Here is a 14857-nt window from a genome sequence, read left to right on the forward strand (position 1 = left end):
CGGGGCCGCCGCTCCGGCCCCCGCCCGCTCCTCTCCCCCCCGGGCACCGCGTCCAGTCCCTGGCGCCGGCCACCTCCTCCCTCCAGGTGCGTCCCGGGCGCCAGCCTCCGCAATCAAGCGGAGCCAAGTCACCCTCGTGCGCTCACGCTCTCTAGCCATCCTGCTCAGCGGGGCAGGCTCCAGGAGCACAGCTTCCCCGCGGGTGCCGTGTTCGACACACCGCGTTACCGTCAAAATGAAAACATAACTAGTTTTCAAAACCATTACGCCAAGGAAGTTAAAAATATATTAAAGAGCTAGATTCAGTACAAATAGATTTAAACTACTTCAGTAAATACGGAGGCTCTCAGAGGATGGCATTTTCTAACTGGAATAAATACCATTTGGCCATTCAAGCATCATGAAAGTGACACTATCAAAATCTGAAGTCCTCCCTCAGGTCCTGAGGAAGCAATCTTTCCCCTAGACAGACTGAAGCAGTTTTATTTTCYCTCCAAGTAAAACCAGTGTGAACACTGAGTAAGAAAATCAGAAAAAAGAAATACGAAGAGAGAAACCAAGGTTTTCACCTCTACTCCGACACTAATCTACATTTCAGCTTCCCCCTAGGTATAACAGTAATGTTGCTTACCTATAATAAGTATTGGTGGGATCAGCAAGGCAAGTGGGAAATTCCTGAAGATAAAAAGGCTTTGTGCCCTAAGCRTTATTTAGCAAAGCGCATCTGTTGTGTACTTGGCATTTAACTTAATTGCATAAAAATAGGCATGGCAATGAAATAGGTGGCACTTCCTTTGACAGCTTGTTACTTAATGACATCAAAGTCCAACGCCACTGAAATTCATACCCCACTGCCAGTTAATGAAGGTCTTAACTTGAAAGCCTATCCAAAGAGCAAAACCAAGCTGCTGACAGGAACAGGAACGGTGCAAATATGCTGGGATCTGAGATCACTAGCACATACACACAGCACAGCAGGCAGTAATGATTATTAATTATTTAAGAGAAGAACATAAGAGCACCAGCATAAGCTGAAAAAAAATATGCAGAAGCATCACTCTAAGATCCTCCAGTCGGATTAACGTTAATTAGCACAGTACATGAGTCTGAGGGAAAGATCCAAAAGCATCTTACAGTAGTAGAAGCCTACTATTAAGCCATCATTTGCATCTTTGCAATACCATGGGCTTTCTTCCCAATAGCATCATGAGCAAAACATCATTTAATGATTAAGTACTGTCTAGCTCTTCTGTTATAATTTAGCTGGCTGACTATACAACAGTGTATGTCAATTTTATATAGCATGATTTTAGCACCCTGCATTTATTTAGAACTTTTTTTTTTTTTTTTGCCCCCCCCCTTTTTTAAGCAGAATGAGATATTACAGGGCTTTCTCTACCCTTGGAGAATTTTACATTTATTCTCTTAAAACACTGAGTACCATTCAGCTTCTGCCCCACCTTAGATTACTACCATCAAACTTACCAAGATTTACAGATCTTTTGCTATCAGGTAATGTRCCATCTGGCCACTGTACTTATTCACTTTTATCATCAAAGCAGAGGATGGATGCTCAAGAGCCCTCTTTACTCCTAGCTCTGCAATAGATTTAGTACATTGTTAATATCTTAAGTGACTGTACAGGCCTTCACAAAGTAAACAGAAGATGCAAGCACACTGCACTTGACCATATTAATGTCTAACCAACTGTCATCCTACTTGCTCTATACACAAAACAGGAATCAAAGTCCAGCAGCAGCAGAGGAATGCTATGAAGTTTGATTATTTAAAAGTTAAGTCATTTTGAAAATTTTGACAAGTTTTACACAAAGACTGGGTATAATTATAAAATCCATGTCATGTTTTTTTTTTTTTTACATACATATATGTATGTATGTATGTATACACACACACACACACAACACAGCTTCTAATCACTTCTGTTTAATGAGGTTGCTGTTGGTTCTGGTAAGCCAAAACTTCATACAACTTTCTCCTCTCAGTTTTTACTTGTCTTAGAAAAAAAATTCTCAATTCACTGTCTTTTCTGATCTCCAGTTCTTTCTTAATCAATCAGCTTTAAAATTCATTTAAGCTTCCTTCATAGTACAGCTGCTTCCACTCTCCAGTCCCTCTGTATTTGTTGGCATCTCCTCCTCATTAAGGGCCTCCAACAGCATCTGTACACACAAACCCTACTTTCATTATCCATCTGATTAAGCCACATGCAACAATAATGAAAATTGGGTTTCTCTCAAAGATGTCTATGGTACTAGACAATCAGAGAGTTGTTCTTAATTTGAAATCTTTTCTTTTGAAAATACTTCACATTTTAGATTTGGTCTGACAATTCCAGTCCCTCAAAACCATCTTCTGATGCAGAAACAGTCTAGTGTCTCCTGAAAAAGGTAAATCATTCAACCAACTCTTCTTTTTCCACATTTGARGTGCTATGACAGGGTCAGAAGAGGCTGTCTAGCTGCTCATAGTAATTGTGTAGGTGAGAGAGTATACCAGAAAATTAAAGTAGTTCAGCTACCTTAGTTGCCCTATTTCATGCTTGTACAGACTGTGCAATGAGGAGGTATGCAGAAAGAGATTTTAGAGGGATGGACAAAAAAGTCCTTTAATGTAAAAGGCTAGGACTTAATCTTCTTTGTTAACCCAAACTTAGTTTGTTTAGTAAGTAACCTTCTTACCTGCACGTTTTATCCAAAAAGCAGAACTGTTTCCGGAGTAAATTTGATATTTACAAAGCTACGAACACACTCTTACGTGAAGACAACATAGCTTTACAGAACTTCATTTCAGTCTCCATTTTACAAGGATATTAGTTGGACAATCAAAAGAAATTTGTTTTACTCCAACAGTTAAAAGTTAAAAAAAATGTAGCAAAGCAAGGCATCATGTTTTCCATGACTCCTAAGATAAAACTACAATAGGAGCACTCCTATTCCTCTCTCATAAGTAGCTAGACAGACCTAAATGAAATGAGAGATTATTTTCTGCAATGGAAAAACCTTCACCAGGACTCAGTGAGTTTCCCCATGGAAGTGGAGAAACTACAAGATGCCTGCAGGATGACTTTTTGATTTTGTTCTTCACTACGTGAAAACTATACTTGTCCTTATACAGGAAAGAAATGACCACACTGGAAGCAAAATTAATTAAATTATATTTTGATTTACCTACAGTTTCAGCCACTAATGATGCAGTTTTAAATGCCTGGTCAGTAGGTTATCGTTAATACAGAATTCTCTAACCACTTGAACTTGATATTAACAGATAAGGTAACATGATGAACTAGTAACGGGTCTCTTTTAAAGAAATCTTGTGTTTTTCCTTGCTTGCTACTTACTTGTTATTTTTCCATTCACGATGAAAAAAGAGAAATAATACAAGGAGACAAAAACAGAAGAGAGACAGAGCACTTGATGCTTCAATTTTCTCCCTAACCTTTTTTTCCTTTTGCTTCAATACAATCACCAGACTCACCCTACAGAGAAAAAAAAGATTTTAAAAGGGAGGTTATATAYGGCCAAACTGAACAATAAGCAATTCTGCTGACATGTTTAAAGCTACTGTACTTTGCAATTCTTGTTTCAGAAGTAAAGCGATAAACAAAAATACAAAGTACTTTTAATCTTAAAAGCAGTGCATGATCAGTGACAACTTTATAACACTTGATATTTAAGTATCATAATCTGTATTTTACTCCAGGAGAGAAAAACGGAGAGAATAAATGATCTGCCTCAATCTATTGCTGAACCTATATATTGCTGATGCAACTCAAACATCATAAGCTTGTGGGGGTAAACCACAAAACCATGTTTTCATCTAGAAAATCTTTTGTTGCCCGTTTTTATTTAAGCAAATGATTATTATAAAAAATAGAATATGGATCTTTTTCCAGCCCCTGAAGAAAAATTTGAGATACTAGCAGAGGTACACCCCAGGATTATTTGACAAAATCTTTAGCACAGCATATTAGTTAATTTGCTATGTCTTTGCAATGAACCTAACCACTTCAAATAGGTTAGCTTAAAGAACTATTTGCTAAGGCCAACATATAAATAGCTCCATATAGGCAACAGCTTCTTTTTAAAATTACATTTATAGTTAAGGCATTCTGGATTAGAGTAACACTTTCTGACTTTTCATGAATTTTGAGAAGGCAAGTCTGGCCTTGCATGCGGACTCTTGTAATAATATTGGTAATTGATCTCAACTCATCTTTGCCCATCTAAATCACATGAGAGCTTTCCAACCAGAAGGAGCACAACATTAAAGAGATACTCAGTTGAGGATGAATGTAATAGGAATTTTGCAAATGCTTGCAGTACAGAAACCATGGAAAAATCCTGAAATATTTGCAAATCCATTAAAAGAAAAGTTTCTCCCGAGAACTACAAGGAAAGAGATTTCCATATTATCGTACAGTAACTTACTGTGATCTGTGAGAGTGCCAAGAGATTTCATTTACATATTAATGCTTCAAGCACTTTGGGAAGGGGAAAAAGAGAGTTACTTAGCACCAGTAATGAGCAGAAAGGAAAAGAAGGCAGCTACGGTCCCCACAGACTGTTTTGTTTTCAGTAATTTTAGGCTAATAATGCCTTTTAATAAGCTCCTCTCAGCTGTAAAGCTGCAGTCACCCTTTGTCAGAGAAATAATACTGTCCCAGACAGCAAAATACTTCTAATATCATGACAAAGAATGTCATCTAAAAGAAAGCTTCTTAAAAAAAAAAAGGGGGGGGNNGGGGGGGGGGGGAAATTCCATCTGTGAAATACATGAATTGTGTTGTCTGCACTGGGTCTTTTCATTTCTAGAATAGTAGAYTTCAAAAGGATAACTACTTAAGCAAAATACATTCTCAAAATATATTTTCTGGTTTATTCTACTCAAGTCCTAGTTAGGAACTGGACAAAGTTGTTTATTTACAGGTTATCTATGCTCTATAAATGCAATCTAAGTTGTAACTGATAATACTTATTTTCAGTTTAAAATCTATGTTACAGACTTGTCATCTAAGTGATTATTTGGCATTAAAATTAGATAGCCCTCTGCAGTGTTAAGACAGTATTTCCACTCCACTCACCCAGTTTAATGGCAGCTCCCACTGAAGCTGTTGTCTGGGTAAAAAAGGCTAAGATGTGTGTACTCTAGGTGCCACACTGGTGTTCCACTATATTAACACAGCATTCCTCAAAACAGTGGGTCACCTTCATTGCTGACAAACCCAAGTCCCACTCCACTGTTACCAAAAGCTGTCATGCCACCATCAGCTGGTACCAAATCAACCCCACATTTGGCTTTAAAAATGGTTTCTAAATCATTACTAACTTGAAAAGCATTCAGTTTCATCCTCTTTCAGTACTTGTCCTTCTTAGTTTTTATAACTCAGCACAAACAAGATGGAAACAAGATCATTTTTTCCTAGGAATTCTTCTGATCTTTCCAATATTAATACCACTCCTTCCTTCCCTATAACAGACTTGTTGCTACAGAAATTACCACATTTTACAGATCAGTAGCAAAGAGATAAATTTAACTTAACAGTATTCAGAAAAACATGTAGTTTGCCAAGGTTCCCAGTGCATCTACAGAAAATTTCCAAAYTTGAAAGATTATGTTCTTAGAAGGTTGCTTTTACCAAAACAGCTACAAAGTCTGAACAAAGGGCTACCATTTCAGAATTATGTGTAGAGCTTAAATAGGCATACCAATAAATACGCAATCACTAAAAATAGCAAAAATTCAGTTGCCCTGAAGATATAGCTATCACTGTAGCAATACAAGTACAGATCTCTACTTATCCTCCTTTTAAGGTACTAATTGCTTATTCTACTTTGTTCTCCTTTAAGCAAAAATAAATTTCTCTTAAGAAAAAAATCACTTTACATACAACATTTAAGTAGCAAAATGGTAGCTTTCCTCTCTGGCTATGTTTCTGCCCCATCTTATGCAAAGGAGAATCATCTCTATCTGTGACTTTCAAGCACATTAGATTTCCAATGTCTCGGGGAATGGGTACCACWGAATTCACTTACAGCCAAATGCTGCATTTACCAGTATTTCACAGCACATATTCCACTTTTGAAGAAAGAGCCAACTCACATCTGAAACATCTAGTGAGAAGGACCAAACACTGTCTAGTGTTTGAATTTTTCATATAGAAATAGAGGGAAGTTACTTTTTCACATGGCCCAGAAGCAGTAAGGTGACCCAAACAGATGTCTCCATACACTGTGTAAAAGAAATTGAGATTTATGCTTCTAGCTTCAGACCAACCATTTCCTCCTAAGGAAATGTAAAGCTTTTCTCCTCCACCTGTTCAGAAAGAGATACAATTGTTAATAGCTAGCAAGACCAGAGAARTATCTTTTGCTTCTATCCATATCCTTTTCTCTAGCTAATTGTAAAATGAAAAGGGGGAAAAGGTATCAATATGAAATTTAGTTAAGAAATATCTTTTCTGATGTCATTGTTCCTGATACCATTAGATGAGCATTCGAATATATGCCAAGGGTAGAGCAGATGCAAAAACCATGCTTTTCAAGCTGAAAAAATATTCAGTGAAATAAAGGCTTCCAAATAGCTCAGATGAAATGCTAACAAGTACTGAATTAGATGTGAGGCTGCCACTACTGTAAGGGTAATATCCCTAATATTGACTGTACTACAAACAAGCACATGCAAATACTTCATAAGAAAATTAAATATACATCCGGAGCACAAAGAACAATCTCTCCACACTAAGATCCTAGTTTATGCTCCAAAAAATCGGACTAAAAATTCAACAATGCAGGATTTTAGATACTCTTAAACCCTAACATTATTCGGGATTTTAACTTCCGTTTAGAGGCACAGACCCTCCCTTCTCCGCACCACCACCATCTGATAATTAGATTGGGCCACACTTGCCCCAAAGACCTTTAGTTCATTTACTGCGTAGATCAACCATGTAATGAGAGCTTCTCCCACTTTTCTAATTTGTTTTGACTTGCAAACTATTCCATGCTATCTCAGAAATCCTGGGAAAAAACAGTAGCTTGTAGTTATACATCCAGAGCAAGAGTAAGAGGTCACAGAAAGGGCTTCTCATTGCCATTTCCTAGCAATTCCCTGTCGTTTCAATACAGAAGGTTAAATTACTCCAGAAGTCTCCCAACAGGACTTCCATTGTTTGTCAATCAAGATTGGAATACAATGGCACTTATTCATGTGCAGAGCAAACAAGCTGACAGGGGCCAATGATCAGTATGCAGTCTCATTTTGGATGCTCTGCAAATAGTTTGCAGAAAGATGGCATTTAAAATAAACTATGTCCATTTTWAAAAGCTGCAAAGCATTTCTAGTATAAACTATTTAGTAGGGAGTCCAGACAAATTCAAAATTAAGACAGCTTGACAGCAACTTCAAGAATCACTCAAAAACTAACTGATTCATTAGGACTGTCCCTGAAAAAAGATCTACTTTATACAGCCACATGCAAAACGATGATGTTTTAATTGTTAGAGAAATACACATTTGGAAAAATTGAAAATAGCTGATTCTTTTCAAAGATAATCATACTAAGGTTTTGTTTTTAGAGTATCRCTTAGTGTTTAGCCTCAGATATTATGTTACTGAGGGGCAGAGACACCAGGGTTCCAAAGTGCACTTGAAGGCTGTTTACTTCATATTTTCTGGTGAAGAACCCAAGAGGGTTAGGGATTGCCGAGGTTTTTTTTTAACAATATCTTAAAAATAGAAAAAACAATCACAATATGACAGTCCAATACTCCTGAAAACTGGAGAGATTCAAGCCCCACGCACCTCTTCATTGTTTTGCCTTTTCTACTTCAAAACTTGCTAGAGCAAAGACTTTGTCTCCTGATCCTATGGGAGGAAAAAAACATTTTCAGTATATATTAATAAAAATTGTGTTATAGAGATTTTTCCGATACAATTTAAATCAAGAAAAACAATTGAGATGAAAAAACAATCAAACCAAACACATATTGTTAAAGCCAAAAAGACTTAAGCATATCAAAAAAAAAAAATGAAGCCATATATGATTGGACAGGTCTGAAACTAGCCATACAGAGAGCTTCTAATGGAGTACCCCTTTGAATACCAATACCTTTCTTGCACCCTCAGGAAAAGGAGTACTGAGAAGTACACCACATGGTCAGTTTATTCCTTGACCTAGTCTGGCACATTTCTGCCATTCACAGTTGATTCTAGCATCACAGTTAGAATTGTAATGAAAGAACTGCTGTGCTCATTTAATGCCTCTTATAAATGCATTTTTAGTTTCGTCAACATGATTAGAGCTATGACAATTATGGCAAGAAGAGCGATTTAAAGCTATATTTTGACAATATGCCACTAACTGCAGAGTTCTCTGCAGTCAGTGGAGGAAAAGACATTCCCAAAGAGAGTCAGCAATGCAAAAAAAACAAAACAAACAAACGAAGTAAAAATATCTCTCATCAACACAGAGCAGGCTTCAGCATTGAACCCTTCAGCATTAAAGGGGAATACTTGGCATTTTATGGCCATCTGGCATCGGGTTTATTTGCTGCATTACTTTCTCCTCATGGCCAGCATATCAGAATTTCATTGTTGATAGAAAAGAAAAATTTATGTCAAAACTGAGTAACATGAATCTTTTATTTGCATTTTCTCCTTTATAGTGGGATCACAGGCATTTTTAYCTATCACTGGTCAAAGAGGAAAAGAAAATGGAAGTTAGTAGAATGAAAACTTACCAAGGTCAGTGGAGACTTTCTCAAACTGGCTCAAGGCTGCACCAGCATTTGCTGACAAGAAAGTCTCATCATCTGGAGTCAGCTAAACCAAAAGAGCCATAACTGTGAACCTGGGTACCATAACAGTGCATATTCCCACCTCTGTAAAGATCTATATTAGTACATACATGAAATACGTCAGGTTACAGGGCTTATCACTTGCAATTTTTAAGTGATGGCTTTATCTAATATTAAAAGACAAAATGGAAAAAGCAAGCTTTTCCCCCTCCCACTGCATTTCTTCCTCAATGATGTCAGTCAACCCACAAAGGACAGCATAAGCAAGATCAGACATGCCTCTAAATTCACCAGTTCCAAGCTGATCTCCAGTGGTAATTTTTCATGAKAAAGTCACCCTTCACTTCTGCACCAAAACTACGCAGAAGATGTCAACAACATTTTGGTCATATGGCTAAGACCTACATTCACTTCACATCACYTGCTGAGGAATGTGAGAACATACAGTCACTAGCAGCTTTGACCATATTAAGAGTTAATGACCTAGAAACTATCCTCTCCCTTTATAGTGCTGCAAACCATCAGTCACATTTACACACGTGTATTTTGCTTTTATGTAGGTGCTCTGATGTCTCGTGACAGAGGCCCATAAAATATTTACGGTAATGAAGTAGTAACCTACATTTGAAAGATTCAGATATTCAAAGTCAAGATTCACTCATTTAAGTAGCTTCAGATGTATAGCCTTACTAAAACACAGAATAGGTGTGTCAGACTATCCAGATTCCTTATGTCCGCAGCATGACAGCAAGTATCCTTAACAGTCAAGCCGCATATCTTCCACTGAATGCTCTGAGGATACTCCTTTTATCTTCATCTATCCACTACCCTTTGACTCACCTGTTAAGCCACAAGCACTCTTAGTACACTAAAAGTTTTACAAAATTCCTCCAACACAAATCAGTCAACATATGTAGTCTAAATTGGCAATGATGCTCTGAGCATATCAGATCAGGAAGTCTACCCTATTCCAATATATCAATCATGATTTCATTAGTTCAATTTAGGCAAGTTCAATTTCCTGGACTATACATTAAGTAAACCAGTGCTGCTACCACTATTTTACTATGTTACTAATTCACATCAGTGGCAAAAACTGAGCAATCATGAAATAAATATTAAGAATCATGTCCATTAATTAAACAAAAAACAAAAATTGGATACAAGATAAAGGAAGAACTCCCCTTAAACCACTGCAATTTTTTCTCCACAGCTAAATTATTAAAAATTAGCCTTCAATAGACCATCAGGTTTGGCATTTGGATTTATGTTAGGGCTAGGGGGAAATATTGAAGTTACACGTCTTTGATGTGCTTTATAATTAAATGTCTAGCTACTTAACCTTTTGCAGTATTGTGCAGACAAACGTAATATTTCTTCAAAACATTTTTCTATTGGACAGTCTAGCAACAAAAATATTTTAAGGGAAAGCATTTGCTAATATCATCTAACTGGAATGTAACACCTCTGTGTACTGCACTTGATCTTTTCCAGGACATTCCCTCATTTCACATGGAAGTTTAAGTACAGAGCTCCCTGACAACCCATTTTCTTCATCTACCATCAACAAAAAGAAATAACTTCCCTTCCTCCCTCTAGTGGCAAAAGCCAGGAATTGTCTTGCGCACTAATGTACTCACCAGAGAAAGTTATCAGTAGTTCACTCATCTACCCAGTTTTTGTCTCACACCAAGAGGTGAGCACTGTCACCGTTACAGAAGTAAGTTAAAGCCCAATGTATGTCAAAAGTTTTGGATTGTTTTTGACAGTTGGATGGGTCACAGTTAACCAGGAAAAAGATTTATATTGCAGCTTCTATAAGCTGGTACCGGTTGATGTTATTTATATGTGATTCACTCAGATGGTGCACCAAAGAGGACACTTTGAAGTAGTAATAGCTATATAAAAATAAACACACAAAAACATATATTACTATCTGACATATACTCAGTGGTGAACACTTCAGAAAACTTAGCACTAAAATGTAGGGATATTTATGTACAACAAAACAGGCTAACTGATTTTGTTATTTGTCCATTCACTTTTAATAACTTCAAATTCCTCCTCAACATATATGTAGAAATTTCTTTTCACCTAGCTATCATGCCAGCACCTTACCTTCTCACCAAGCTTCCTGAGGGCAGTCAGGATTTCCACTTTCTGCTGTGTGTAGAGGTCCCGTCCCAACTTCCCAACCATTAGGTCTCGGTCCATCTTTATACCAGAAAAAAGTTGAAATACGTAAGCTTTCCATTAGTTTCACAAAAAGTGACAGCACGACCACTGCAACAGCCTAGAAATATCACCAGTAAGCATGGAACTCATGGAAGTAAGGGACAGAGACACCCACGATTTAAAAGATGACTGTAAAGCTGTATATTGTTTTTTACACTGTTCTGCACCCTTAACACCTAACCTTAGCATACTTGATTTTGCTGATCTTCAACTTCTTTTAATCAAAGACTGCTGTTCATTCAAAATTTTGGATCCACATTTCATTTCAGTTTTCTGGATCTCAATTCAGACTACATCTCCAAGATACGAGTGCACTCATTTCCACAATTCCAAAATCATACTCTTCACATTTTCAATTTACAATTATACTCATTTGACTATCTGTTGATGAGATTTTTGGTTTGAAGCAACAACAGAGCAGAATTCAAGAAATACACATTACTGTCCCTAGGACTTCAATGAGCATTTGAAAATGAACAAATACTACTGCCAAGTTTTCTGACACACTTAGTGCTTTCCTTGCAATCATACCAATTTAATCAGTCTACTTGAAATAAGCATTGTTGTTATATTAGAACAGAAATCTTCACCTCTGCCAACCTTGTCCTTAATTGCCTCGGCTGTTTCTTCGCAAACATTCTAATTACTTCCGGAGTTTTAAATGCTTGGCTGATGGCTGCTTGTATTGCCTGCAAGGAAAATAACAATGATGACCACAACTAATAGCAGGCATAAACCATACCTACGTGACAAGGTTAATGAAGGCTGGAATGCATCATCAGTATCCTTGGTATCATTTGATAAGAGAATTTCTGTTTGCATGACCACAGAAGTGAGATGGAAAAATTTATGACCTTTATGCAAGGTTTGAAAAATCAACTAATTAGTGCAGTTCACGGAGAAAATATATAAAACTTTASATCAGATTCTAAGTCTTAATTTCCAACTATTTCCAATATCTTCCTGATAATAACACAACATAAGTAGATGTGCTATGCTATCTTTAGCAGTTTCAATGCCCACATTTACCATCACAGCTCTTCCACCGGTAAGCAGAATTAAATTGTTAAGATGTTGATCAGTCCCCTGCTGTTGTTYAAAATCCTCTAGGAAGTACCAAAACTACCTCTCTTCACATCCTTCATACTATTTTCTAATATTAAAGATCTGATATCTTTAGGTCCCACAGTCTCCCACATTTTCTTCTACAGTATTATGGCTATCATTCTTCAGTTTATTTTTCTTTTGAAATAAAGAGCTCTAACCAAGTTCTTATAYGTAGACATATATCAAGTAATAAAAATATTAGATACAAAGATCTAGATTTCACATATTCCTAAGAATCATAAAGAAGTACTTGCATCTATTTTCTGTTTCTTCAAGTCCAGATAAAATGGGAGTTGCTCTTAATAACACATCAGGCAGATCTGAGTAAGAGTCATCCTTACCAGCTGCATCCCGCTGAGCTCATCCACCAAAGTCATATCTCCAGACATAATCTTCTTCAGTGAGTCATTGATCTCACTCAGCTGTTCTAGAGTTTCTTTTTTTGTCTCTTCATATTCATCTGCATCTAGTTCCTCTCTAAAGACCAAGAAGACACATTACTTCATAGGATTAAACATGAGATATAAAATGGAACAAAGGATATCAAGGAATATCATGAAGTATGCTTCTTCAGAGAGCAATGAAAACATCCACACAACTTCAGATTATTTGGCTTTTAGCCACYTTAACTGTTATTTAGCTAACATATACGTAGTTTTCTTCTTGGTTTTTACATCACCTTCTAGCCATCTATAAACTTATGTTGCTTGTACAAAGTCAATTATATTTTAAAAAGAYCCTGACATCTACAAGATACGCAATACTTGGTGCAATATTTACTTGAAAAGCCCATGTTCTCACCACAAAATCATCAAGTTAGGCAGAGAGAAAAAACTGTCTGGCCACCTAAATTGTAGTCAGTTCAAAGAATGGCACTGCCAACCCTTACCACTTAGAATTGTTCTTGAAAAAAACATATTAAAGCTGCATTGTTTGGATTAGTTAGAATTATAATCAGAGAAGGTATGCAAAACCACACAGGACATTTAAGTACCAATACTGAGACAGAGGGAAAAAAAATTTTCTTTGATAATCTAGTCTATCTGAAATTTTATTAGCCCACTAAGAGTTAACAAGAGTTAGGACAATCACATGAAAATCTTTAATAAATTACAAAGAAAAAACATCCATAATTAAAAGACAAAGCAAAACACAAAGCAAAACACACACAAAAGCAAACCACTGCTATTAAAAAAGCTCATATGGAAAATGTGAATTCTGTAAGCAGCTATTAGAAGTTAAAAAGTCATACAGAAATGTAAATTGTCAAATAAAATAATGATGAATATTTTTGCCCTCCTTTTCTTCAGGACGAAGGTAAGTAAAATGATCTTAATAAGAAGAAAGTTTTTTTCCAAGTTACTCTTACTACTCAATAAAAACATCCTAGTGTTATTAAAAAAAAGAAAGAAAGAAAGAAARAAAAGCCACAACAAAATATAAAACAAAGAAGTGTACAAGAATTGTGAAAGGTACATAATTTTCTTCTCCAAACCACCAATGAAAAATATTCACATTTAAGAGGGGGGCATTTATTTTTATTACCTGCATTCTTCCAAATCTTGAAGCTGCTGCATTAATCTATCCAACTGCTCTTCCAAGTTCTGCTTTAGCTTACTGGTTTCTGTTGTTCCTCTTGAAGCCATTTTCAGTTTTCACATAAAAGCTTCAAGTTGTTACATGACACTCCTAGGAGAAAAACACTTTATTGTTGTGAACCAACAGCCTAAAGTGTATTTTAAAATGCTGCAATTACCAATAAAATGATGCAGTATCTTTATGATCAAATGTCCAACTAAAACATTTTGAGATACCAGCAGGAGAACACAGAAACATTAAGCTAAGTTTAAAGGATCATTCTCTGTGTAGCAAGAAGCAGTTCACCAACTTAACTCAAACAGCCACAGCATCTGAAGATAGAAACGTGTTTGAAACTAAACCACTAGTACTGAAATCTTCAGGCCGTACTTTATGCAACAGACAACTGTTTTGTCTACCTCTACTTTGGAAATATTTAAGAGGGACAACAATCCAGATTCAGACATCTGAAGCATACACCTTCAATAAAATTATTAGATGTAAAAAACTTGCAATACTGTAGAGGAAAAAATTGTTTCTTTGGATTATAAATATAAGCCATCCAAGCAACCTAAGTGGTCGAGCTGATACTGCTGAGTAATGCRCCAGTTCATAGTTCAATACCAAGTCCTTATGATTGTCACTAATGACTGATTTTCACTAATAACAACAGCTCATGCCAGCAGCTGGAAGACACAYCAGCAATCACCATTCTCCCTGCTAGAAGAGCATGAAAGATCAGAAACTGCTGAAGGAGCTACAGGGGGAGAGAAACGAAAGCAGGAACTTGAGAACTATGCAGTTTTCTTCCCCGTGCCGCTAACAAAAGGCGTCAGCAGGACTCTGCCCCCTTCGCCCCCAAGTTCACCGCAGGGACGCAGATGGCCGCTTCGCCCCACAGGGCCGCGAACAGAGACAGGAGGCCGCACCCCGCCCTGCCGCCGCGCCCGGCCCCAGACCGCGGCGCCGACGGGAACGGGAACGGGAACGGGAACCGGCCCCGGGGCCGCCGCCGCCGCCTCACCTGGGCAGGCGGCAGCACAGGTGGGCGCCGCGGGCGAGGCCGGGCCAGGCCAGCGGCTGCGGGGGAGGCCGCGCGCTGCCGGGAGGCGAGGGGGACC

At 37.4% G+C, this 14857-nt stretch overlaps 1 protein-coding gene across 4 annotated transcripts; it reads right to left on the reverse strand.

Moving 5' to 3' along the window:
* Nucleotides 1-1605: 1605 nt before the first annotated feature.
* On the reverse strand, nt 1606-14851 carry LZIC (leucine zipper and CTNNBIP1 domain containing). Of its 4 annotated transcripts, XR_014895079.1 has the most exons (9): nt 14761-14851; nt 13704-13847; nt 12500-12635; nt 11642-11740; nt 10935-11030; nt 8760-8841; nt 7822-7884; nt 3359-3496; nt 1606-2180 (listed from the first exon to the last, which is right to left on the reverse strand). XR_014895079.1 is itself a non-coding variant. In XM_085298994.1 (8 exons), the coding sequence occupies exons 2-7, from the start codon at nt 13802-13804 to the stop codon at nt 7826-7828; spliced, it is 573 nt and encodes a 190-aa protein (XP_085155120.1). In that variant the 5' UTR covers nt 13805-13847; nt 14761-14851; the 3' UTR covers nt 2788-3496; nt 7822-7825. The 4 variants fall into 4 exon arrangements, 3 of the variants coding, with proteins under 3 accessions (XP_085155120.1, XP_085155121.1, XP_085155119.1); XM_085298994.1 differs by lacking the exon at nt 1606-2180 and having other exon boundaries at nt 2788-3496; XM_085298995.1 differs by lacking the exons at nt 1606-2180; nt 3359-3496 and adding an exon at nt 4870-6333.
* Nucleotides 14852-14857: the final 6 nt, after the last annotated feature.

This window comes from Rhea americana, unplaced genomic scaffold (genome assembly GCF_003343005.1).
Source record: "Rhea americana isolate MKP2758 unplaced genomic scaffold, rheAme1 scaffold_143, whole genome shotgun sequence".
Lineage (NCBI taxonomy): Eukaryota > Metazoa > Chordata > Aves > Rheiformes > Rheidae > Rhea > Rhea americana.

Coding starts and splice junctions, on each gene's coding strand:
- LZIC (XM_085298994.1), bottom strand. CDS start 13,804: ATGGCTTCAAGAGGAACAACAGAAACCAGTAAGCTAAAGCAGAACTTG. Junction 11,031..11,641: donor TAAGGACAAGGTTGGCAGAG/GTGAAGATTTCT, acceptor TCTGGTATAAAG/ATGGACCGAGACCTAATGGT. Junction 8,842..10,934: donor TCAGGAAGCTTGGTGAGAAG/GTAAGGTGCTGG, acceptor CTTTTGGTTTAG/CTGACTCCAGATGATGAGAC.